At 40.0% G+C, this 27,180-nt stretch overlaps 1 protein-coding gene across 11 annotated transcripts in view; it reads left to right on the forward strand.

Annotated features, from left to right (window-relative positions):
- The window catches only part of TRPM1 (transient receptor potential cation channel subfamily M member 1), a 109,295-nt gene extending 86,412 nt beyond the window's left edge, over positions 1-22,883 (forward strand). For 5 of the 11 annotated variants that reach the window (XM_027782135.2, XM_027782137.2, XM_027782128.2 and 2 more), the window contains 12 exons: positions 1,038-1,327; positions 1,875-2,103; positions 3,600-3,722; positions 4,066-4,197; positions 6,085-6,213; positions 7,507-7,758; positions 8,367-8,559; positions 11,789-11,809; positions 13,484-13,628; positions 15,738-15,937; positions 17,074-17,206; positions 19,058-22,883. In XM_027782135.2, the coding sequence (XP_027637936.2) occupies positions 1,038-1,327; positions 1,875-2,103; positions 3,600-3,722; positions 4,066-4,197; positions 6,085-6,213; positions 7,507-7,758; positions 8,367-8,559; positions 11,789-11,809; positions 13,484-13,628; positions 15,738-15,937; positions 17,074-17,206; positions 19,058-20,336 (3,126 nt within the window). In that variant the 3' untranslated portion in view covers positions 20,337-22,883. The remainder of the gene's footprint in view (positions 1-1,037; positions 1,328-1,874; positions 2,104-3,599; positions 3,723-4,065; positions 4,198-6,084; positions 6,214-7,506; positions 7,759-8,366; positions 8,560-11,788; positions 11,810-13,483; positions 13,629-15,737; positions 15,938-17,073; positions 17,207-19,057) is intronic. The other 6 variants (XM_027782129.2, XM_027782133.2, XM_027782130.2 and 3 more) reach the window with 3 other exon arrangements.
- Positions 22,884-27,180: the final 4,297 nt, after the last annotated feature.

Consider the following 27,180-nt stretch of genomic DNA (forward strand, 5'->3'; position numbering starts at 1 on the left):
GCATACTTAATTGTTGAGCTGAAGAGCCATCTTTGGAAAGCTGGGGTGTGAGACTGACTCTGAATTTGGATTTAAGCTCATACTTTGTCAAAAAATAGTGCATTATGCTGAGCTTGCTTGAACAAGAACGGATTTTGTAGAATGGTAATTGCTTTTACTTGCGATCCACTTCTGAGATTGGAATCAAGGTCTGCAATGATGATGAGTTCTGTCTACACCTATATATGCAATGTTCTTCCTACATTATTTAAACCCTAATTTTCCCAATCATGGCTTTTCTCCCTTCAGGATCCTGCTTCATTGTCAGTACTTCCCTTCAGTTACTTCCATGCTGGTTCCTGTAGTAATGGCCTGTCCTCCCTATCCCTTTAAGAAATGGGATACTTTTACCTTCCATTTGCACTGCACACATAAGAAGACATTGCTTATTCAAAGGTGAAGACTCCCTTTAGTATCTTGCTGTTCTTGAGGATGCTGTCTACCTGTCTTTTCCATTTGCATGTTACCACTCTCTCCAATTGCATGTCAAGTCTGAAAACTGGTTTGATACCTGTAAGATACGCAGCACTGTTCTTCAGGAATAGATGCATTCATACCAAATTAGAAATCATAGTGGAACCTGTTCATAGTGAATTCAGGTTTGTTAAAGCTCATTGACACTGCAGAGGAATTCATTAAATACTAATTAATTGCAAATCAACCTGTGCAATTATACATGCAGTAGAGATCTACTTACAGTATGGTATCAAGTGATGTTTTCAGTACAGTAGGGTTCTACTGTACTTATCCAAGATGGGTGACCTGTAATTAAGCATGCAAGAAACGGTTCTCTGAATAAACCATTAAGCTGTCAGTGCATGCTCTGTTACATGTTCTTCATAGTTTTATTGCTATTGGCATTCACTGTAGCAAACAGCAAAAGCAAGTGAGAACTTTAACTATTAGCGTGTCCTCTCAATACTTGTTCTGTGCATGGTGCAATTGTCAAGTAAGCTGTTAAAAACTGATGGGAACATTTTTTCTTCCTTTCTTCCCAGGATGATGAGCCTCCCACCAAAGGGAAGAAGAAGAAAAAGAAAAAGGAGGAAGAGATTGATATTGACGTGGATGACCCAGAAGTCAGCCGCTTTCAATATCCCTTTCATGAACTGATGGTATGGGCCGTGCTGATGAAACGGCAAAAGATGGCACTCTTCCTTTGGCAGCGAGGGGAGGAAACCATGGCCAAGGCACTTGTGGCCTGTAAACTGTACAAGTCTATGGCCCATGAGTCTTCTGAGAGCGAGCTCGTGGATGACATCTCTCAGGATCTGGACAACAACTCAAAGTTAGTAGATGCAGAGCAGACTTCGTGTCTACTTGATATAGGGGTGGTTTGACCTGCTGAGAAGCTTTACTTGTAGTGAAGTACAATTTACTTCTAGAACGTAGGTTCACAGGACACCATTTGGAGCTGATTTATCAACAGTAAACAAGCCAAAATGTGATCTCAGAATCTAAAGGAAACACTAGCAACAAGACTTGCATTTTTTCTGACAAAACACATTCTTCCTTTAGCTTGTCTCTCTGCAAAACTAGCTAGTTTTATTTCACAAAGTTATTTTCAGGATATACTCACATAAATTAAGGGGTATCTGATTATATATCTAACCTGACCCTAAGATGTTATTGGTCTAAGCTTATTCTCTCTGGTCAATAAAAACTTTGGTAGACTGTCCCAAATCAAGCTTGAGACTCAGTTCTTATACGTGTGTGGGAAAACATGTGAAGGGAATTAAAACACAAAATTTCCTGTGAAGGGAATTAAAACCCCAAATACAAGCAAAAACTGATACCTAAAATAAACCTCACTGGACTTACCTTGCATTTTCCAGAGATTTTGGCCAGCTGGCTGTTGAACTCTTAGATCAGTCCTATAAGCATGACGAGCAGATTGCCATGAAACTACTGACCTACGAACTAAAAAACTGGAGCAATTCCACCTGCCTGAAATTGGCTGTGGCAGCTAAACACAGGGACTTCATTGCTCATACATGCAGCCAGATGCTCTTAACAGATATGTGGATGGGGCGACTACGCATGCGGAAAAACCCAGGCCTTAAGGTATTTCTGTTGTGCAGTTGTTAAATATATGGTTTGTTGCACATAACATTCTACATAGCGTATGTATAGAACAAATTGACTTACTAATCATAGGTGTTTTAAGAACATACCTGTTTTAAAGCTGATTTTTTTTCGGACTCCAAATTCAGGATATCTAAGGAACATTACCCCATGACAAAGGAAAATATAAATCCATAAAAGGCTTTTCATGACTGGAATCTGAGAGCAAAGTTGTGGCTTTCAATGAGTGATGAGATCTGTTCATTGAAAACATACCTTTGCTTAAAAATCAGTTGCATGCAAGCAAGATAATCTCCATTAGGAGTTCACGCAATAGGATTACAGAACATGAACCAGACGTGGACACATGGTTTTTACATTGCTTAATATGGTGCTGGAAGAGACAGAGTCGAGACTCAGTGCTGAAAAGAATGAAACCTGTGCAATGGCATTGTGTGAAACCATGTGATTTTTATTTCCCTCTTCTGTGATTTGATGATATGGTCTTTCTTACTGATTTTTATATTTCCTGATTGGTGAATTTGCCAAAAAAGTACTAATGTGAGGCTGATCCAAAGGGGAAATATAAGTGAGCCAATGTTAGGGAAGCAGAGTAGTGTTTGCTTTTGTGTGTTTTCATATGAATATAATCTTTTCTATGTTATATTATGCAGTAGCCCATTATGGAGGCCCATCATGATGGTGCCGCCTTCAGTCTCACCTCCCTGTTTCCTTAAATCCCCCCTTACTGACAAAGTGCATGCCTATCTTCCCAGATCATACTCCCAAGCTTGCTGACATACACATTGCACTCTCTCTGTCATTATCAATTTACTTCCACTTTCTCATGTCTCCCTCTTAAACCTGTTTAAAATCTTCAGGCAAGTGTCCTGCCTTTCAAATTGCATCATGGTATGTCCTAAATCTGTTTATGGATTTCCTTTCTTTTCTCCAAAGGAGTCATCAGTCTGCTATCGTTCTAGTTTCATTACCTGCATTCTTTTCTTTGCTCCTTTTCTGTACTTTGGCAACTCAGGCTTGTGTGTCTGTATCTCAGCAATATCGTATAGCAGAACTCTCCTAGTGCTGTCTGCAAAACTTCTCTTACCTTTCACAAGTTTTTTGACTATTAGAACTGATTAATAGTAGGTGACCAAAGTAAGTATAAACTCCAGAAACAAACCTGAAGCCCTCTTCCAACCACCATTGTGTCCATTCCATGGAATTTCTCTGCACAGCTCTAATTCTGTAGCACAATTTCTTAATTGCAGTGTATTTGTGGAGATGGGAAGCCTTCCATGGTGCCATCTTTCCATATAAGACCTTATTGCCAATGCTTCATAAGTACTACCTGCTCATTTTTGTAGGTCTTAGGATAGCAGAGTACCTTGAATACTATACAAAAGAAAATATTGTTTATGGGGTTCGCCTTGTTATGAAGTCTATCAATGTAAACAAATATTGCCATCTCAGCTGAATTCTTTCTTATTGTACAGGTTATAACAGGGATTCTCTTCCCTCCCACCATCCTTTTCCTAGAGTTTCGGAGTTACGATGATTATTCTTACCAGACATCAAGAGAAAATGAGGAAAGCAAAGAAAAGGAGGAGGAAAATGCGGTCAGTAATGGAGATTATAATGAAGTTCTAGTATCTCAAGAGTGCTAAGTTTTCTAACCTCTCTGATTACGCTATAGGTCACTCAGGTTAAAATCTCAGCTGCCTCTGTGGGAGAAAAAACAGTGAAGAGTTTTGGGAATGTATAGGCTGGATTCTCGGGGCATGTAAATTATCTATGTAGTTGCACAGATTTATGGAATTTGTGGCTTTTTATTTTTTAAAAAGAGCTCTGTTGCTCAGAAGAGGTATCGTGTAGTTGACAGTTGGGTGGGGCTGTAGTTGAGGAAAAGCTACTGTTTTAACTGTTGAATATTGATGAAAACTGACAACTTTGGTCTTCCAGGATGCAAATGCGGATACAGGTTCCCGAAAAGGAGATGAAGAGAATGGAAAAAAAAAACAAAAGAGCCTTCCAATCGGAACAAAGATCTATGAATTCTATAATGCACCTATTGTCAAATTTTGGTTCTACACAGTAAGTCACGATGACTAAACTGATAGTGGTCATTTTTCTCACACCTGTGAAACTTAAATGATTCCAATGTAAAAATAACAATCAAGTAATAAATGAATACATAGTACTGGTTTTCGTGGAATCTGATGAATAAATCGCTCCCTTTATTCAGAGAAAAATGCTTAAGACGATGGAACAAAATTAATAACTGAAGCTTATGCTGTCAGCCTCTAAAACTCCTGCGTGCTTTAAAGGATGCCCTGTCTGGGTCATCATAGGTGCAGCTCAGTGTGAGCTCCACAATCCAGACGGGGCTGGATTCTCTTGTTTTCTAAAGGCTCTGACTCCTGTTCTGTGTTGAAATGTACTTTAGGACCCAAGAAGTAGTGCCATAGTATCAGTGCTTGCCACTGCTCCATTGAGAGTTAGGCTCGGTCAGATGAGTGTAACCTAGATGGAAGCACAGATGCCAGTCCGCTAAAGAATTCATAGGTACTTTTATTTAAATAATTAAAGCCAATCTCAACTATATTTATTTTTTACAAGCATCTGATTTTCTCTTTAGTGCATCAAGAATTGTCTGGTGCTAAACTGTTTTAATAAAGCAGAAAAAGTATTCATGCTACGGCCCACAAATTTTGTGTGTGCCCTGTAAAAAGGATACTGGTTTCTTTTTTATTCAAAGTTAGGACTTCCAGTACCTAGTATGTCGTATTACGTAGGTTTTTAGTTGTAGCACATCATAATCACAAAACACTATCCTGATCCCTTTCTGCTGCCTGTATTAATAATTCAAAAGCAAAATTCCTATTCACTTTCAAAAAAAGTATCCAACATGGTTTCACAGTGTCGAGAATTTACATTTTTTTGTAGATTAGAAAGCCCCGGGCACAAAGGATCTGATTTGGAGTGCTTTGAAATTGTTATTTTGCTTCTTTCAACAAATGAGAGAATTCAGCTGTCTGGGTCATGTGTTCCACAGCATCTGTCAGCCCTTCAGCTGCTGGAGGCCCGAGGTCTCGGCCCCTGGGCCTGGTAGCTGTAGGAAGGGCACTGCAGCAGGCTCGCTTCCTTCACAGAAGAAAGTCTTTTTTTCTTGTGCAAGTAAGCGTCTTCAGCAGCTGAATCTTTCATGCGCAGCTCCAGTCTATGTGTCTGTACACGTCGGTATGACTGTCACAATTTGGGCGGGCTTCACTTTCATGCGTTTTGCAGGCAAACCTACCGTTCATGTAGATGGGTTTAAGTAACAAGTGTAGGAAGAGGTGTTGTAGGGACTGATATATGAAGTATGTATGCCTCTGGCTTCACATAAAGAGTATATTCTGCCTAGATGGTCTCAACCCTATTACAGGGTGGAGAAAAGCAAATGGTCTGTGTTGCTCCTTATTTCCCCTACCCCTCCAGGCAGGTGCTGCTCATAGCCCCACCTCCCCTTTCTGCTTTAGACCTGTTTTGAGATGGTGGGTAAACATTTCACACTGAATATCTCATCTTTCAGAACACTCAGTTTTCTCCCTGGAAAATCTGTTGGTTGAATATTGCTTTGTTTCCCCCCTGCCCTTCCCCCCTGCCCCTCCCTGCCTCAAAGTCATTGAATCCATTTTGGTTTCTTTAACTCTGGACTTCCAAGGTCCTCAGAGTTTCTAGTTGGCTGGTTACCAAAGACTGCTCTGAGGCATGGAGACACCAGCATCACCGTTTTGACATTTACACCAGCGGTTATAGAAAACCGAGTGATAGCTCTTTTGACTTACACTAATAGTCCACAACTTCGTAATGGAAGTGAGTGTGGACTGATTTGTGTGTGTGTGTGTGAGTCATCTCCGTAAGTGAGTACTGCCTAACTGTGGAAGGATCCTGGGATCCGTCACCTAAATTCCATAAAAGATTTTTTTTTTTTGTCAGATATCATACCTTGGTTACTTGATGTTATTTAATTATATCATCTTGGTACGGATGGAACGGTGGCCATCAGTCCAGGAATGGATTGTCATCTCCTACATTGTGACGTTGGCTTTGGAGAAAATAAGAGAGGTAAAGTCTGATCATACCAACATCTCATAACCCTTAAAATGAAGCTCGCTCTTAGAGGTAATAAATGGAATGGACTTGTGCAGAGGGTTGAGAAGCCATACATGAGAAAGAAGATTCTCACAGGGCGAGAGTCCCAAAATGCCCATCACTGGAGATGATTTCATTTATAACGCATTTCTATACATTAAAACTTCTCTTATTGGGAAAAAGGTCAGGCAAAAGTGCCCTGAGGTCGGTAGTCAAAAGGAATGCTGTCATTCTCTTATGTGTGTTTCCAAGAAAGGGCAGGGCCATACCCCGTGAAGGAAGTCTCAGCAGATACTGGCTTCTTATTACTGCTGCAGTCCTTGATGAGAACTGCAGGCAGAGAAGTGTTTTGGGGAATTAGCCAGGAGTAGGATCTGGCTGATCTCATTACTTTTGTATGAGGAAGATAAAGCATAGAAACGTCTCCTGTATTCCCATGCTGTAGTGTGGTTTGCACTTAGCCTGTCCTCTGATTCCTAATTCCTACATCTCATACGAACTGTATTTGGAGATAAATATGGATGCAAAGTCAGTAAGCCAGATCTCCTGGTTTGATTAAAACCTACAACAAAAAAAGGGCTTAATAAAGCCAAAACAGAAACAAAGATGAAAAGGAAGTCTAGAGGAGGGCCATGAAAATGATCAGAGGGCTGAAACAGCTCTGCTGTGCAGACAGGCTGAGAGAGTTGAGGTTGTTCAGCCTGGGGAAGAGAAGGTTCCGGGAAGACCTTGCTGCAGCCTTTCAATATGTAAAGGGGGCTTATAAGAAAGAGAGAGACCTTCTACGAAGGCCTCTAGTGACAGGACAAGGGGCAGCTGTTTTAAATAGAAAGAAGGTAGGTTTCAATTGGACATAAGGAAGACATTTTTTCTGATGAGGGTGGTAAGGCCCTGGCACAGGCTGCCCAGAGAAGCTGCGGATGCCACATCCCTGAAGTGCTCAGGGCCACGTTGGACGGGGCTTTGAGCAACCTGGCCTAGTGAAAGATGTCTTTGCCCATGGCAGGGCAGTTGGACTAGATAATATTTATAGGTCCCTTCCAACCCAAACCATTCCATGTTTCCATGAAAAACAAAGTTTGCCTGCTAGTAACTCAAAATAATGCTGCTTGAGGCAAATTTTGCTGGCAGTGAAGGGGGTCTCAGACACCTGTTGAATGTGACGAGATTGGTCTTTTTTCATAACCGTTACTTCAAAAATGTAACTTGGAGTTTTTCCTAATGATCTCTTTGTTGTTTTGTTTGATGGGTTTTTTTTTATTTCAGATTCTGATGTCAGAGCCTGGCAAGCTGAGCCAAAAAGTGAAAGTTTGGCTCCAGGAATACTGGAATATTACTGACCTGGTGGCTATTTCAGTATTTATGATAGGAGCAATTCTTCGCCTACAGAACCAGCCTTACATGGGTTATGGAAGAGTGATTTACTGTGTAGATATCATTTTCTGGTACATCAGAGTACTAGATATCTTTGGTGTGAACAAATACCTGGGACCTTACGTCATGATGATTGGAAAGATGGTTAGTGCTTAAATTGCTGTAAATTATGTATTTCAGAACTTCATGGGAAACTCAGTTCAGTTCTGATTTTAGAAAGGGGTTTTCTGTCTGCGTAGGACACTGAATAAAGTCTGTGAAAAAGTTGCCATGTGAATTTTGCACACACACGCACGAGATGCAATACTCTTGCTAATAACTGCTTGATTGAGAGGGAATCTTTTTTCTTTCTTTTTTGCTGATACACCAGGGTCATCCACCAAACCCATCACTTGTGGACAGGAGATGATGCAGCAATATTTATATCATCTCTTTGCAACCAAAGAAGAGGTCTATGCTGAAAGCACAGCATAGTGCACTTGATGCAAAAGAGAATAGGGATAGCAAAGGCTTTAGCGCTTAAAATATTTTTAAATGTAAATCTAGTATTTAAATTACTGGTTTTACTGCATTTTTATGTGTGCTTAGTTCATGAGCTACAGTAGTAGTTAAAGGATAATACCAAAATTATCCAGGGGAATGTGTTTGTTTTCTTTACGCTTTCTTGTTTACTGCATGCTGGCAAACAGACATGCTGATGCTACTGTACTACCTGGTGATGATAAAAGCCTCTGTATGGTCTCTCTGTGCAGATGATTGACATGCTATATTTTGTGGTCATCATGCTGGTGGTTCTGATGAGTTTTGGAGTAGCCCGCCAAGCTATTCTGCACCCAGATGAAGAGCCTTCTTGGAGACTAGCTCGCAACATCTTCTATATGCCCTACTGGATGATCTATGGAGAGGTGTTCGCAGACCAGATAGACCGTAAGAGTAGAATTCATAGTAAGAGTCTGTTTCCTGTTTCTGAGGCAGATGATCAGATCCAAATTAATGATTGCTTTTAATTTGGAAATAGTGTTTTGTCTTTATGATTATATTGGTTTTGTTGTTTTCTTGTGACAGACTCCAGAGTCTAAACAATTTTCTGTTCCCCACCTGCATGTCCTCTCAGCCTAGATTCAAATTCAGTTAATACTGAAAGCAGTATAGTCTGGAATACTCTCCCGTCCGAGAGTATAACAGTATTAAGTGTTCTGTTTATTTGCAGGGATCAACAGAGATCGTTCTGAAATGTTCATTTGAACCAATGTTTTACTGTTCTAACAGAAGCAGAAAAAAAAAAATACTACCTTGCACAAGAGATGAAAATACACATATCCTTTCATCTCTAACTCCCTGCATAGGCTATGAGCTAATACATTTTTACTCTCATTGATACATCTGTCTACTTTCCAGAAAAGTTTCTATTTCATTAAATACTCATGTTCTTTTCTACACCTGTGGAGAAACAAAAAATGAAGACTCTGCTTGATTAGCTTTGGGTGTGGAAATAGCCTGTCTTATATAAAACTGCACAGTTTAAAAAAACAACTGTCAGTATTTTAGAAGAGATGGAAACTGACTTGTCGTTACTGCTAGTTTTGTGTTAACATTTGACATTTTTTCAGATAATCAAACATGCAGCTGGCCTCCCCTAGTGTGTATTACGTAGTTTACACTTTATCTGAAATAATATAAGCTGCTACTTCAGCATTGTGTATGTGTTATTTCAACCATCTGCATATACTGATAAGTAGTAAAGTGGAAGGCTGAAGAAATTGTGAGGTCTAAGTTCAAAAATGGTAAAGATCCATCATCATGAGAAACTTCTATACCAAATGTCATTAAAGTGTACTTTAATTGCTTAGAAAGGAATAAAATGTCACTAGTCAGTTTCTGACCAGTGTACACTGCTGAAAAGATCATATCATCTTCCTTTTCCTTATGAATGCTTGTCTCATTATTGTAACTTATGGTACAATAAATTACTCTTGACAAATAAAAGGTCAAGCCAGTCATTTATTGTCCGATATTGCAGTTCCAGTGCACCTGTGAGCCAGGATAAGCTCAGGATCTCTCAAGTGTGTTATTTCTCCCATGGGGAGGAGCAGACTGTAACCGGGTATCCCTTACATTTGTGGGTCATAATGTGCATTCAAATCCTACTTCACTTTGAACAAAGGATGTTTGCCAGTGTAGACAGTTTGATTTCTTTACAAATTTAAACTCACACCTTACCAACAATACTGATCTCTTCAGTCTAAGTGGTGTCCCAGACTTCTGTCATGCTTCAGTCATTTCTCAGTTATATACTCGGCATCCTTTGAATTAGACATCTTTCTTCAGGGTGAAAGATTTCGGAGGAAAAAAGTTCGGGCTTTCCAGTTACATAGGTGCAGTCCAGCTACTTGCTCCACTAACCTTCCCAGGTCAGAAGCTTTGCTGTGTCAGTAGCTTAAACATAAGCTAGCTCGGAAATCTGTGGTTTTGTTGTTGGTTTAGTGTTGAAATAGAAGTGGCTACGCAAGGAGTTCTACTGGTATAATTACACTGCATTACAATTATTCTGTAAATTTCTTATGTCTAGAAATCTATGGACTGACTTCTGAAGATATTTTCCTTTTCAGTAAGAAATTTTCACTCTGATCTTTCCATGGTTCTCTGTAAACACACCACAAAAGCAACCTCAGAAGTCATTGGGGAGTGATTGCTATGGGCAGTCTAACCTGGCTCTGTGTCAGGTGCTTATGGGTAGTTTTGCCAAGGCTCACGAGTGTAAACAATTTATGGAAAAAGTATTACATCAAATTTTCCATCTGAAAGAAGGTAGCTGGACTTTTGTCAATAGCTTCACTGAGGATAGGATGTCACCTAAAGATGAAGAATCACAAATCACACAATTGCTGAGGTTGGAAGGCACCTTTGGAGATCACCTAGTTGAACTACCCTGCTCAACGCAGGGTAATTAGAGCAGGTTGCTCAGCGACTGTCCAGTCAGGGGTTTAATATCTTGAAGGATGAAGACTGTGCAGCCTCTCTGGACAACCTGGTTTAAATGGAATTTCCCGTATTTGTATCTTTGCCCACTGCCTCTTCTCCTTTCACTGGATACCACTGAGAAGAGTCTGGCTCTGTCTTCTTTACTCCCACCCACCACCAGGTATTTATAACATTGGTAAGATGTCTCTTGACCCTTGTCTTCTCCAGGATAAATTATCACAGCTCTCTCAGCTTTGCCTTATTTCTCAGGTGCTCCAATCACCCTAATAATCGTTGTGGCTCTTTACTGGAGTCTTTCCAGTATGTTCATGCCTGATTTCCATGGGGGAGGCCAGAACTAGACACAGCAGTCCAGATGTGGTTTCACTAGAGCTGAGTTAGAGGTGAATAACCACCTCCTTTAACTTGCTGGTAACACTGTTCCTAATGCAACCCAGGATGCTCTTGTCTTGTTCCCTGCTTTTAGAAGATGTCCGTGGTCAAGAAGTTAGTGGCATCCAGTACTCAATAGAAACATATTCTTAAACGATACAGCAGCCTGGCTGAGCTTCTTTCAATAGTGCAGTTTGTCTTACAATCACCGTTTAAGGGTTGGCAAGCAAGTATCCATACTGGTAGTCAAAATGGGCTTTAATGATACTGTATGCTGCAATAATATCAGAACCGTGACTATTAACAGAAACATAGCTAGTCACTAGAGACAGCTGGCAGACTCAAAGCCCTGATGGTTCAGGGAGGGGGCAGGGGGAGGGAGAGAGAGTGAAAAATGAGCAGGAAATGTTTCCATAGCAGCTAAAAGAATGATTTTGTGTGATAATTTTGACTCGTTTTGTATTTGTGGTGACCTCCAGTTTTGTTTACTTGCCTGAAATATCGGGTATATTTAGATCATCTGCCAGAAGCATTTTGTGATTTATTATTAATATCATGAATTCACTGTCACATGTAACATTTGGGGAAAACAACATGAAAAGGAAACTGCAGAATGCAGTGCATTTCTAACAAAGACATTGTTCCTAAGCATATGTCTCTACTGTTCTGACATATGAGTTGCTTATCTTTTCTTGGTGAAAAAACTGTATTTTGAATTGTTTTTTTATTGTGGGTTTTTTTTTTTTCTTTATTATTCTATTGTTTTCTTTCTTTCTCTCCCTGCCTCCTTTTCTATTAATTCCTTTGGAATGCTGTTCAGTCTATGCCATGGAAATTAATCGTAAGTCTCTGTGGAGAGCTGGTTATCTCATTATGTCCATTAATCTTCCTCCTCACTAGATACTGATATCTAGATACTGATATTTTAATTGTAGAGCTCATCCAATATTCAGGTGTGATTCTTGTTTTTCTACTGTAATAGTTTCATTTGAAAAAAGAAGAGGAAAAATATTTTAATACAGATTGCAGATCAGAAGTTTTAAATGAGTTTACATGGCTGCTATGACTTGTTTGTAGCACATTGACAATACAATACTTTTTAAAAATTATGATGCATCACTGTAATGGTAAAACTAATTCCCTTTGATTATCTAGATACAATGTTAGTGTTTCTGTGGCAGTACTTTCATTGGTCCTTGTGAATAATATTCTGATTCGCTTGACTTGCCTGTTATACTTTATTTATGATGAACAGGAAAAACATAGGCCTGATGGCTGAAAAGCAAATAAAATGCATTTTATTAATTATAGTCTAAAGATCTCTTTCAGTGCACAGTAAATAAGATTAGTCTGTTTTCAAATAATTTGAAGTATTTCTCAGGTGAGATTGAAGCACTGTGTTTTTGGCAAAATGCTTAAACTGGTTTGTCTATTCACATAAACTAAATCCGTAATGAACTCATTGGCAGATCACTGTCAGACTTAGTACTTACTAAGATTTCAGCTGAAGAACCTGCGGTTGATAAACAATTTACCTGCTACTAAACAGTTCTGAAAGTTAGCCTTGTATTTGAAATCAGATACACTGGCATTGCACTTACAGACGGGACAACTCCAAGGTGGCTCTCACCCCAAGACAACCTGTGCATTCTTAGGTTACTTCAGGCAATTATTTTATATCAGTTTGATCAATACTCTCATTTTTGGTCTCATTCTCACCAGTCTGTTTTGCTGTTACTGCATCATTTTCATTTCATGTATTTGTCTCTTTGGTCTCAAATATTACCTAAACCTCAGAACTATTGTGAAAAATAAGGGAAACATAAATTGGCCTGGAAGTGGCGGCAGGGCCACCTGTTGGTGACATCAACAGCGCCAGATGGAAAAGTAATAGCGGTGGGTCCACCTGGGGAGCGCGGTCAGGGCCAGAGGCAGCAGGGCCAGAGGCAGAAGGGCCACCCGAGGGCCACCCGGGGCTGGGCTGAGGCGTGCTGCCGTGGCCCAGGCAGGGCAGGCGGGCACAGGCACTGTGGGTTACCCCCAGGCGAAGCTGGGGATCATCAAGGCCTCTGCAGCCCTGTAAAGGTTTTAGTTATGCTCAGCGATCTGGGACCACTAACTACATTCTTTTATATCTTTGGCAAGGAACGCACACAAGTTTAGTTAGAGATTATTTTTTTTTAATTCCACTATTAATATGTACATATGCCTATTAAGATCTTGTCCTAGACTATTAGTATGAGAAAAAGAAAAGCAATATGAATTTAAAGAGAAAGCTACACTGTACAGTAAACTTGGAGCTGCCTCTCCGTTGACTATTATGGGAACTTATTTTTGTATGCCATAGTTGGAAGCAGAATTTGAAGTAGAAGTTATACATACTTGCTACTGAAAATAAACTGACAATTTGTTTAGCCTGGCAAATTTTATGCATGTGTCATCATTAAATAAATGTGAATACTGTTTTCAAGGATTGAGCAATTTGTGAAAAATACTTTTTCTGCTTTTTCTTCAGCTCCTTGTGGGGACAATCTTTACGACGATGATGGTAAACGCCTCCCTCCATGTATACCAGGGGCCTGGCTCACTCCTGCTATTATGGCCTGTTACCTCTTGGTAGCAAATATCCTGTTGGTAAACCTGCTGATTGCTGTCTTCAAGTACGTAAACGTTCTTATTGCAGAGTTAAAGTTTCTGTGAGAGCCCATCAACCAATTTTGTGAGGGTTTGCATCCGCACTCAGAATCTAATTACTCTCTGAACATGACTGGCAAATACTTGGAATAGTAGGAAAGAGCAGAGGAAAGGTTGCTTTGAATTTGCCAGGAATTGCAGTAATCCATGTGAGAGGATCTGGCTACTTCTAATGACCATCTAGTGGACACTTGACAGGCCTCAAGATTGCTCTGGAAAGATGAAAACCAGAATCCATGAAACCTGCTACAAACGTGATGTAAGCCCATGTAACCACTAGCAAACATGATTCTGCGATACAACTGCAGAATGAAAATCTGAACATCAAAAGCAGGTGGCATGGCCACTATCACTACGTCATCTGGCTTCCTTTTCTTTTTTGTTTTGCTTTTCAGTTAGAAAAATAAATTAGGGCTTTGCAGAGTTCTGAAATGACCCAGAAAAGGAGCCTATGCTGCCTTGAAGCAAGAGAAGGGATGCCTACATGTTGCCAAGATCTGTGGCCAGTCCAAGCAATGTGCACATTCTTAATGTTATTCCACGAATCTATATTTAGACTTCTCTAGAGTAAAACTAAATAAATTTCTGCTGTTTGTTCTTTGTACCCAGTTATGTTGCATGCTTTTCCTGTCATTACCTAGGGATTAAAAAAAAAATAAAAATTGCAGCATCTGCTTGCTAGTAAGACTTTCTGAACACACCACCTGAGAAAAGCAGGTGATCCATTTCGGATGCCCATAAACACGTAGTGTTGGAGGGCTTGTTGGCATAGGTAGCTGGTGTCACAATCACAAAAACAGTTAATCATGTGCCCAGAATTCTACAGCTCACAAAGCCTGTCTTTCATTTGATGTATGTAGCTTAAAAGGTCACGAATTTTTTAAGTGCTGAAATGCCAGTCACATCGCTAGGGGGAAGGGGAAGGATCTTACAATGGTAGCTATTATTGGCTGAAGGACCAAGGAATCAGCAGTTTGGGAAGTAGGTCATGCTGTTAACTCCTGCCATTCCAGCATGGTTGCAAGGGGGTGAGATCTAGCTGGGGAATTCCTGCTATGTAGGAGACACAGAATGAAGGCAGATTGTCATTTATCATTGGTAAATTAATCTCATGTACTTAGCCAAAAGAAACCAAAAGCTCAAGAATTCTCTGGTTTCAGAGATGTTTTAGCTGGTTTTCTGAATGTAGATATTCTAAAGCACAGAAAGTTAAAGAAGCGGACAAAAAATATAAAAAAGGAAGTGCCGATATCATCGTCATCATCACAGAAATGGAGTGAGCTGATTGAGCATACTTTAAAATAGCTTGAAAGGCTTTAGCTAAGACAGCACTTCAAGTCTGCTTTCTTTTAGTTGATATTTCATAACCTTGACTATTGTTATCTCTGGATTGGATGCTATAACTTACACTCCTTCATATCCACTGAATTACAAAATAAAACATCTTTGTAGCACGCCTTATTTTGTGTAGAAGTGAGGAGGCCACGGCTTCCAAGAACACATTCCTTTACAAGAATATGCAGCATGTTTTCAAGTCAGAAGTTTGAGTGAATAAAGTTTGGATTTAGGACATTTTCTGAAAACTTGAAGTCTTCTATGTAGGTCAACCTGATTAGCATATTAAAGGCAAACTATGTGAAGCTTCTGGGTTTAGCATACAAAATACCTTTCATGGATTTAATACTTTGGGTAATATCAAATACTGGCATGTGTTAAAAGAAATACTTTATAACCAAGCACCAAAATACCCATTATGTGATTCATAAATTGTGCAAGTTTCTTTTCTAACTTTTCTAACGCTAACACATAAAGGACTTTATACAATAGGAGCAAATTGCTAACAGAAGGACTGTTCTGGGTGGTGCTTAAGGGATGCAGAGCACCTTCTGCTTGGCTACCCTGAGTTCAAGTTAATCATCAGTTCAGCAAGTTCAGCAGCATCAACAAAGAGCTGGACCAAGCAAGTCATGTGGCCTCATGTTGTTATTTGGCTGCTACTTTGCTCAACATAGTACTTGCTCAATGTTAAGTAAACTTAGGGTCCTGATAGAAACTGTACCAATGTTCCCTTTCAGCAATACCTTCTTTGAGGTAAAATCAATATCCAACCAAGTCTGGAAATTCCAGCGGTACCAGCTGATCATGACATTCCATGACAGACCTGTCCTCCCACCACCAATGATTATCTTCAGCCACATCTACATAATCATCAAGCGAATCTGCTGCCGCTGCAGGAAGGGTGAAGGAGACCAGGATGAGCGTGACAGGGGACTAAGTATGCCATAAATCTTCTATAAATTGAGCTCTTTGCACCATATTAGCAGAAAGCAGCAGCTTTTCTAATGCTGAACGATTTTGTGCATGATGGCTGTCCAGTGTATTTGCAGAAGATGGTATGGGACAAAATTGATATCAAATTAACAGCTTTTGAGCTCTGTGGGCTCCTGAGAATATGCAGCGCTGGGCTGCTAGGGAAGACCTTCTTTAACATGCTTTCTTAAAACAGTGAGGCAGCATCTACTTAATCCAGTTTTACCAAGTTCTAGTGAAGTTCGTATGGCAGGAAGGGCAAATAGGAAACTGAGATGAAGGGATCACAGTTTCAAGCTCTGTGACTGTGAGCAATCTGTGTCTGAGAGTATCCCCACTTTTATTTCTTCATGCTAGAGATTTATCTGTCATTTTACAGGCAAACTGTGAGGATTCTATTTCTAACATACTCTGTTGATTATTATTTTCATTGTTTGGCTCATTGAAATAATCAGATGCTCACAATTATTGCTGTATTTCTGCATCACATAGGAAACATATTTCTGTACAATATGCTTCTGAGTTAAAAAAGGGAAAAAAGTAAATGTAACACTCCCTCCAAATACCAAAAGACAAATTCAAATAAAGGATGAAATGTTCCCAAGAGCTTATATTTCCCTTGGATTTTCCCTACATGATTATAAATGTTTGAAGCTCTTATCCAAAGAATGTCTGGGAAGCAATCTGTTGTATTAGATTGTCTGTTGCCTATAGTTGGCACCCTTTTAAGAACAGTATTTGAATGTAGAAATATCAAACTGACAGAGATTTCCCTAGTCTTCCTAGTCCCTAGTGTAAAATCTAGTCAGTTTGTTCAATGCATAGCGCTGCTGTTAAAAAGTGCAAAGGTCATTGAGGAAATATAGCCCCAAGGGGATGGTCATAAAAGCAGATGATGGCTGTAATGCATTACATTGCCTTCCCAGCTGTGGCCATTTTTGGCTAAGTGCTTATTCCCTATTTTCAAAAGTATCGGTTCATTTAGTGCAGGAGTAGAATCTGCAGTATCTGTGTCCCCAAAATAATCTGCTAAATCAGATTTCAACTGACTGCCAGAAGTTCAGAAAAAGGAAATTAATATTTTGTTCATCTGTTTTGCAGAGTTATTTCTGAATGATGAAGAGCTAAAAAAACTATATGAGTTTGAAGAGGAGTGTGTAGAAGAATATTTCCAGGAAAAAGAGGACGAGCAGCAATCATCTAATGATGAACGCATCCGAGTTACCTCTGAAAGGTACCTATTATAAGAAAAAAAACCATACCGCTTATCTGGAACAATATTTGCTTTTTTGTGTCTTCATTATAACCAAAGTTGACTTAGAGTACAAAAGATTTAGAAGTTGTTTAGAAGCTATTCAGAAGCTGATCTGAATCCTGAGTAAGTGTTGGTGCAGGTGTGTCTCTCACGAGAGTGAGCTTTTTGTGGTTCCTACTGGTGTGTCACTAAGGCTGCTGCTTTGGGCAGCTTTGGTGTAAAACTTTTTGGTCACAGTGAGTTTTTTCCTTCTCACCTATCTCTTGATCACAGTTATGCTTTTTACCCGTGTGAGCAAATTACTACTTGTTGAGCTTCCAACAGTTCATCCAACCATGAGAAACAAGTTGGAGCTTAATGACAAAAGCGCTGAGGATTCTTCCCTTGGACCTATGGTTTACACTAGGGCCCAGCACTCACAACTGCTGAATTTTAATCTCTGCCACAGATTCTCTTGGAAGCTTTGGACAAGGCATTTAGCTTTTCAGTATGAAGTTCCCCACTTAAAAAAGCAGGAATATTCACATGTAAATCATTAAGCTATTCTGAGGACCAGGTAATGTTTGCATATTGCTCTGTAAGCACGCAGTAATAATGGCAGCAGCACTTTTGTACCAGGTCACTTGGCAGGACTGTTCCCAAAGGCTCTGCCTTTTCTGTTAGGAGTTCTAAGTAAGTGGAAGGATGGGGTCTTTTGTCACTTCCTTGAAATAATGAAAAATTCTCCCTGTAATGAAAATTATACACAGTTTACTCTTTCATGTTAACCTACCTCATGGTATTCTGATGATGAACCGCTCCATGTCTTTATCTATATCTTCCTTTTAACATTTCTTATGAAGTATCTCTGTAAGCCATATAATTCTGTAACAGATTAACATCTTTCTTTTGAAGGGAGGCCCTGAACATCTCACATTAGTATACGTGAAGTTTGAGAATAGAGAAGTAAATGAAATCTGCTGCATGTATTCAAGTAGTTTCTATCCCACTATTTATCCATGGCAATTTGTCAAAATCCTGGGTATTGTGGCAGAGAATAAAGCAGGGCTGGTAAGCCTCACTGATTCACTATGGTCTATGGCCACAAAGCAGATTTGCTTATTTCTCATGGCTTCTTGTTCCAGATGCTTTGTCATCTTTTGTGTGTGAGAGCAAAAGAATGTTAATTTAATTTCCACAGTTGATCTACTCGTGTATGATCTTTAAGTCACATTCTAATGCATTACTTCTATATGCATTCTTCTGGCACCGTCGCTTCCATTATGATATAAATGATAAAAGAAAATGGGGGGAAATATTATTTTAATTGAACTAGACAATAATTTCACTCCCTTCAGCTGATACATAATTGAAAGGGATTTCAAGAGCTAAAGTAATCCCATAGACCAGTATATGTTCTCTTTGGTACAGCTACAAAACCTGTTTTACAACATGCCTTGATGCTATTTTAGGTCATCCTGTGAGCATGTCATTAGAAAGTATTTTTCATGTAATTAATTGGTGCTTCACAGTGAAGGAGGACAACTGAATGTGAAGTGGGTGGCACACTCAGCAGTGTTAATAGCAGGCTGTCCCTAAGGGTTGCAACTGTTGTACTCTCTTGGCATGTAAATAAGGGCAAAGTACAAATAGCCCTATGATATCCATACATATGATGTATGGAATGCATAGATAACAAGAAAATGCACATACTTTTGATGTTACATGTAGGAAAAAAGATTGATAGCACCACATTCTGCCTTACGAAGAAATCAGTAGCTAGGTGCCTCTAATGGGTTACTGCACCATTCCACAGCTTCTGTTCTGTGCTTCCCCTTTTATACCCAACAGAGTTGAAAATATGTCTATGAGGCTAGAAGAAGTGAATGAAAGAGAACATTTTATGAAAGCTTCTCTTCAAACAGTCGACCTTCGACTCTCTCAATTGGAAGAACTATCTGGTCGGATGGTGAACGCTCTTGAGAAGCTGGCAGGTATTGACAAATCTGAGCTGACATATCCACGTTCACGGGCTTCATCTGAGTGTGATGCTGCATATCTCCTAAGGCAAAGCAGCGTTAACAGCTCTGATGGCTACAGCATGTACAGATACCATGTGGGCGGCGATGAGTTAACATATGATGACAGTACCGCTCCTATGTCTCCAGCCATTGGATTGCGTAAAAAAGCCCATTCTATTGGTACCAAAGAAGATGGAGCAGACCCAAGGATGCTGGTTCCAGACCACCACACCGGTCTCCATTATACCTCTAGTACTAATGCAGTCACCACAGCAGATTACAGCAAATCTACATTAGAAATTGCACAGAATGTTTCCAGACCCTATGCTGGTTCAGGTAGTTTGGGGGATGAAAAGCAGGAGATTTTCAAGAGCGATGGAATGATTCCTCAAAGTACAAACCAGGTGGATGCTGTTACAAACAGACAGTCAGTACCAAGATCAGATTTTCAGAATACTCAGTTAAAAGTAGAACGTACCAAGTTAGAGGCAACCATCTCTTATCCCTTGGAGAAATCTAAAGCAATGCGCTATTTTCCTCCTGAAACGTTCAGTGCTTGTCAAACCACTATGATGAAGTCAAGGAGCTTTATATTTGCACAGGGTGGGAAGGTGGTTGGAGGAGTTAACAACTGGACCACAGAGTATAGTACCATCATGGATCGGGTGTGTCCTTCTATGATTGAACAATGGGCCACAGAGTGGAAATATGAAGTTCAACAGCAACTTTCTCACGAAAAACCTCCAGAATACCCTGGTTTTATCTCTGAAGCAGAAAGGCAAGCAGAGCACACACAGTTACAGACGGACACAGATGATGAGAATTATGTTGATGAAGCAGGTATGAGTGCCTCTTACACCTCTATGCCTGCCACTGTCAAGGCTGAGAAAGAGAATTTACTATCAGTAAAGCCAGAAAGGACTTCTGGGTTCCCATCACTACGGTCAAAGAGTTTGCACAGCCATTCTCGGAAAGCCAAATCTGTAAAGGACAAATTAAACAGACCAGGACATGCCAGCAGCGTAACTAATTTGGTGGTGGCATTTGGCAGTGCAACAGAAGAACAGAAAGCTAGGCAAGAAAATGCATCCACAGAAACGGAATGTTAAAGTGGCTTATGGCCCCTGTTTTACTGACAGTCAAGATAGCTGCATGAAAGATTGAAAAAAAATATGGATATTTAAATTAATTTCTGAAGAAGAATTTTTCATATATTTATTTATTTATATTTTATATATAATAGATGTATGATCTGTTCTGAAATAAATGCTTGCTGGGTCAGGTGAAAAGGAGATGTTCTCTTCAGGGGCACGTAAAAAGTAGGCACAGTCCACAGATGCCAACGCTACAGATTTTTGTTCCATTTCAACCCCCCTCATAAGCTCATTTACCAACAAGCTCTTCATAAAGGCTCTTGAAAGAAGGACAATATTATCATGTATTATTTTAGAAAATGTCTTTTTCTTCTTTTTTTATCAGGAGATTTCTTAAATTGGACAAATTTTTAACCAGGTTTAGTTTTTATTCTTACTTATGCAGCTGGTTTCTTTGTGGCCATTGTATTTGTCAAATCAAAACAAAATTTTTGGAGGCAAGGCAAAATTATGCAGTCTCCTCTTTCATTTCTGATTTCATGCATGCTTCTTGGCTCTTCTTTCAGAAAGGCACAACATATCAATTTTCATCCACTAAAATAGGTCTGAGTAGCAAAATACAGTTGTGTTTGGAGAAACCTGACCCGGAAAGCCATGTGTAGACATATTCTTGACCTGTCCTTGAACTTCAGTGATACAATCTTGCTTTCAGAATCATGTCTGTCCGTACCCCAAAGCATGCTGACAGCCTTAAACTGTTGAAAAACAGTGATCATTGTTTCAAAATGTTTAGGGGGGTTTTAAGTATATGAAGTATAGAAAGATTTTAACAATGTGAATCCAAGATACGCGTTAGTGTTTTGTATAAACGGGGATTACAGTAGAAGTCCATGCAGAGTAAGAATGCGGCATTTTTTTACATGCCTGCAAGGGAAAACAAAACAAAACAGGCAAGGCGTTCTGATAGGGTGAGATCAAAACGGAGCCCATCTGTGTTTGAATAAATCTACTGTGACAAATTCATTTTTCATTTTGCAGTTTCATTATGATGACACATGAGGAACAAGAAACAGTTTCTAGGAGTCAGTCTAAACAAAAAATAAATTTTCCAGATGCAAAAAGAAATTCCATACATATTCTTGAGTAAATTTCAAAGACAAACGTCAAAGGGGAAAAAAGCCTCTACAGCAAAAGTGTTTTCTATCCCTCAATGGCTGACTGGAAATCCACATCTATAGTTACAGTTTCCCAGCACACCTGTCTCAACAGTGGCATTCTAGAGTACTAGATTTTGATAGTTTTCATCATAATAGTATGATGTTATTTGCCTCATTCTTCTCTGTTACCTTTTAGGAATTTTGTTTTCCCAAATAATCAGCACCTCTCTTTGCAGGGGATGCGTATCATTGAACGGAGAAGAAAATGAGTTAAGGGCATGTTACCTGTTCACAAAATACTGATCAAAAACTTAACTCATTTAACTGCCAGGACTTACTCATATACTATTTTGAAAACTCAGAATTTCTTTCTGTCCCCACCATCAGCTCCATAGTATGTAGGTTTCGGTACTGCCATTGATAATGCTGCTTACAACATTTTGAAATGCAGAAGTTGACAGAAGACTACAAATGCATTGATGGCATCAGCTTTTTATTGTTTGTATTATATTTTCATACTCCATCCATACTTATACCTTGAAGCACTATCACTGTACTGAATGATCATGGTAACTGCATAGACATTTCTGAAAGTTCAGTCATCGTTACTCTGGATTTTTGCTAGTTTGGTGTTACTAGCAGGTTTACTGGTTTTACTGTTGTCAGAACAGTGTTGGCATTTTGCTTTTCATGTGGGCTTCTTTTATTGAACTTTAGGGAACTTGGCATTTTGTAAAAATGGAATGACATTTGAAATTGTTTCACTTCCATGTTTACTTCTGTGTTATCATTCCATGCAACTACATAGCCATGTTGTGCGTGTGGTTAAAATAGCCTCCAGTTTGCCAATGCCTTTTTATTGCCTGCACACTCACCCGAAACCGATTCATTAACGAACACAAAGGGACGCGGCTTTTCAGCACTTTGCTTAACAAGCAGTATGCATTGTGGAAGGAAAGACAGTGTGTTGCATACCTCTTGTTACACTGTCTTTATAAAATGTGTGTTAAAATCATGCTCTGTTCGACCAGCTGTTTTTTTTATAGTGTTTACATTACAAATGTATCAGACAGCATGTAGATTTCAAACAATTTTTTTTTCCTTTGTATTCATTTACTTTGTTTCTGTAAAAATATTTATAAAATACGAAAAAGATGTGAAATGAGTTCAGTATAACAAAATTTTCACTATAATGATATCGAAAGAGTTCACTTCTCTGTTCCTTCTTACACAGTGCATGGGCTGAACAGTTCCTGAGCAAAGCTTCTCTTTTAGCATTTGCCTGTAATTTTCCATGAAGTTCTCTATACAGCGATGACTTTATAAGGCTTGGATGTTTTCTGTGCTCTTGCATAGCATGAACTGAAATGATAACCTCTCTGCCATTAAATGTGAAGTAACTACACTGGGTTTGGTAGAGTTATTGTAATAAGATATAAATATGGCTCTGTATGTGCATAGAAGACAGACAGTAGGTTTGGAGCACACTAAACAGACTAACAATTGACACATTTGCATATCTGCCTACAGGCTTTCTTGAATACTGGTTGAAAGGATGCAAGCACAGAATTTGCATTTGTTTAATACTGCTTTTCAGGAAGATGCATCCCTCCTAGTGCTAAGTATGTGGTGACTTCACAGCAGTGTCACTGTGAATTCCACTTACCATTATTTATTATGTGCTTGACCTGTACTGAACCAGGTCAAGCCTAAAGAGTGTGTATTCTAAGGCTGTGTCTACACAGAGACACTACACTGAGGTAATCGAAGTCTGTTGACCTTACAGTATCTTGCCATACAGGCATTTCCCTCTCCCTCAAGGCAAATGTTTTAAACACAGTGACTGTAATATTCACATCAGCAGGTTCTTAACTACACCATCTGGTTCCACAGATTACCCCATTTTACGTTACATCACTCTGGGACCAGCTTAGCTTTGCTCTTGCAAGCCTCTGCTACGGCAGAGTCACTCTTGCCATTGTAGATGCTGGATTTGGATACCTGAGAACCAAGTTCTTTTTTCCATGTTATTTAGAAATGAACTAAAGTAGCCATTGAAACCTTCCAACTATGGTTTCTCCATACTGCTTTTTTGGATGCTTTCCTAGGTTCTGGGCTTGACCATCATCTTTGGTAAAATGTGTATCTTCCTTTCTAAATAAAAAATAAAAGAAAAGAAGTATCTGTAAGGCCTTGTCAGAAGACAGGAATGGGAAGAGGGTGCCTGACCAAGGATGTCAACAGGATTATTTCATTAGATCTGCAAGATCCACAGGATTGTGCCCTGGTATGGGTGTTGTGGGTAGTTAACCCACTGTCATGAAGCCAGTTTGCTGCCGAGCATTTGCTGTGGAGGAGGTGAGTCTTCAGAGTGACAGCAGCACTTGGACACATTGCTGGGGTCCCACCTCGCAGTGCCATTGCCAGCGTATCACTTCTGCGCCACTGTCCTGTCCGACTGGTCACTTCTAGCTGAACTAGTATTACACACAAAAGCTTGTTATGAGCAAAAGGGAGACACACCCACCCTGCATGTAAAGTCAGGAATTTATTGTTAGTGTAACAAATTTTAAGTCTAATACATTAATTATTGGTAGTCTAGATCTAATTACAAGGGAGGGGAGATAAGAAGAGAGGAAAGACTACTACAGGAAAAACAAAAAAACAGGTAAAATTAATATATGCACATTTCCTGCTATCTATCTATGCCCTTTTTTTTTGATGTTACGCTTACACTTGCGCTGATACTCTGGGTCTAACAGTCAGTGGCTGCAACGGAGGTAGTGAGGAAATACTGCCAGCTCTCAGTTTGCTAGGTCTTTCTCTAGAATGAGCATGATGTTGATGTTGGGGTTTTTTCCTCATATTTTGCTTGCTTAGGGACATTTTTATTTGCTACCAACTTTACATCTTGTTTTTTCTTCACTGGCCTTCAAATCCTACACTTATACCTGAATATCCTAGTCATTAGAAAAATTGCATTTACAGCTAAACAAACAAAGGGACAGCTCAAGGCAGGTTAAGGCAAGTTCAGACAAAGCAGTCCTGAGAAGCCTCAGTCCTGAGGCTTTACAAAGTCAGCATAAAGCCTGTGGCTGTAACTGGCAGTGACAATACTCTTATTTACTGGGCTACCAGGCTACATGGCCCTAGAGGTGTTTTCCTCCCACTGCAGCCACTGCAGATAAATGCTCTACTGCCTGCAGTAGTCACCCAACCTGATTATTTCAGCCTAATTGTAGATTTTGATCCCCCATGGGATCCAGCATCAGACAGAAGGGCAAAACAGATTTAAGGACCTGTTTGATATGGCCAGTTAATACCCTGGCATTCAATGGTGCCAGGGTCCGGGGGGCTGGGGTAGTCCAAAGATGATATGTGGCAGTGGTTTGGATTGCAGGGTGACAAACCACAAGACTTGGGAGAAGAGACAAGAACTACAGATTTCCTTAAACCCTCAATCTTCTTTTGCTTTTTTCAACTTTTAGCCTTGTCTGCAGAAACAAAATTTTATATGGCAAAGTGGTGCTTTATGGTTGATGCCCTGTATCTTTACAATGGATGTAAGGTATGTCTTGATAATAGGCTTTAAATTACTCTTTGCAATTGTTTGGCCAAAATATTTAAGTGCCTGTATCCACCTTTTGCTCGGCCTTAAATTTAATGAAAAAGAAAGTTGCGTGATTTCATCTGCCTGGTCTTCTTTTACGTTAAAAGCTCTTACGAAACTCCAGCACTTCATCCTGCATGATTCTAGATGCATCTCCTTTTTCTTGCACTAATTGCTCTGCTCAGCAATCTGAGCAGACTGACAGCCTTCAAAAATGGCCATGGAAAAAGATTCTAGTGTAGGAGTACTGGTAATCTGATGATCACTGTCGCATGTAAACGTGTAAAACAGCCCAAGCCAAGGTGGAACAGCGTACCAATTGATAGCTCCAGGTTACTCTAGGCAAGTAATAACTACATAATGATTAACAGGAAAAGTACCCTTATGTAACATAGCAAAGTTCAACATCTTTAATCTCCACACTGAAAATACTACCTCCACTTCACAGATGTGCCTTGAAAAGGAGGCATTTTCCCTGAGATACCTCAAGAACCTTTGCACAGTTTTTGTATCTTTTGTATATCTTTGGCCAAGACCATCGAAGTTGCTCTTTTATGTAAGTAATCACATTTTAAATAGTATTCTGCTGGATCTTCATCAAGGACACTCAGGAAAGATTTATTTTTTTTTCCCAACTGCTTAACAAATGTAAGGCATAATATTTTTCTTCCATAAGAGGTAACAGAGACCTGTAGGGCTGGCTTCCTCACAAGTCCTCAGAAGTCCCACATTTCTGCGTGCAGGCTGAGGCAACTTGGGTGTGCAAACTACTGAGTGCACAAGCAGGGAGGTGTGCAGGCAGGGTAATAAACCAGAACACTTGCCAGTGAAAAACAGAAGACTTTCATCTGTGAATCCCTGACTTTGCAGAGTTGCCACACACTTGCTGTAGCTTTGGGCACATAGCTCAGCTGTGAAATCAGACAACACGTATGGCTTTGTGTCCTGGAGTTCAAACCAAGAATTGAACCATTCTTCAGATAGCTATGGAAACACGTAAGTTGCCATAGAAACATAGGCCTGGAACAGATCATCTACACTCAGGCAAGTTCAGCAATGTCGATAGCATCAGTGGCAGATGGTGGTCTAACCTGTTCTTGAACATCTCTAATGAAAGCCATTCTCTAATCTGCTGAGAGATCAAAAGGGCCCATTAAGAAAATCTGTTCTGATTTAACCCCAGCCCTCATGCATTGCACAAACCAAAGTGCTTCTCCAACCACAGAGCTGTCTTGTGAGGTTGTACCAGAACTTTTAGGAAGATACCTAATCTGACGTACAGTAAACAGAGCAGGTTATGCACCATCGCCATAGCTAAGCAGATAATTATCTTCACTGTTGTAATTTGCACTGCATGTAAAAATAGGCCCCAGGAAACTGCCACACAGCACGTGGGGTGTGATACCACCAAGGAGAGCAGACCAAGCTGGTTCTGGGGGTCCGTGACAGTGCACGAGTGTAAGGGCCCTGGTCAGTCTAGCACACGAGAGACATTGCTGAATAACTGAATGTTGAAAATAACTGCACTGAGTAAAAACATTTTTTAAATCAATGAGAATAAAAAGAGACATCTGCAGTCTTTTCAGTTCACCTGGCTTTGTTGCATAGCTAGCTTCCCACCGTTCTTTCAAGGCTGTTCTTGTTCTTAGAAACCTCGGGTTTAGCAGGACTGTTTGAAAAAAACAGATCAAGGCACGCCAGAGTGGCTGGAGCTAGGCAGGCAGTTGAGTGCATTGCCAAAAGGAGTCAGGGGATGCAGAGGACTTCCCTGCCTGTCCCGCCTGCCCTGCACCAACCCCCTGCCCGCCTATCCTGCCTGCCTAGCCTTACTGACCTACCTGCCTCTTGCCTTGTCTCCCCTGCCCTTCCTGCCTACCCTGCTCTACTTGCCTGTCCTGCTCTGCCTGTCTGCGCTGCCTGCTTGTATCCCACTGCAAGTTGTGACAGAAATGACTTGCTCTTCTAAAATACTCACTTTTGTCAAATCAGCTTTCTCCTCCCACTGGCATAAAACTCTTCCAGTGGCAACTTGTGACCAGTTCCAACAACAATCCTTACAAATCTTGTGATCTTATGTTTACTGAGAGCTTAG

This window comes from Falco peregrinus, chromosome 1 (genome assembly GCF_023634155.1).
Source record: "Falco peregrinus isolate bFalPer1 chromosome 1, bFalPer1.pri, whole genome shotgun sequence".
Lineage (NCBI taxonomy): Eukaryota > Metazoa > Chordata > Aves > Falconiformes > Falconidae > Falco > Falco peregrinus.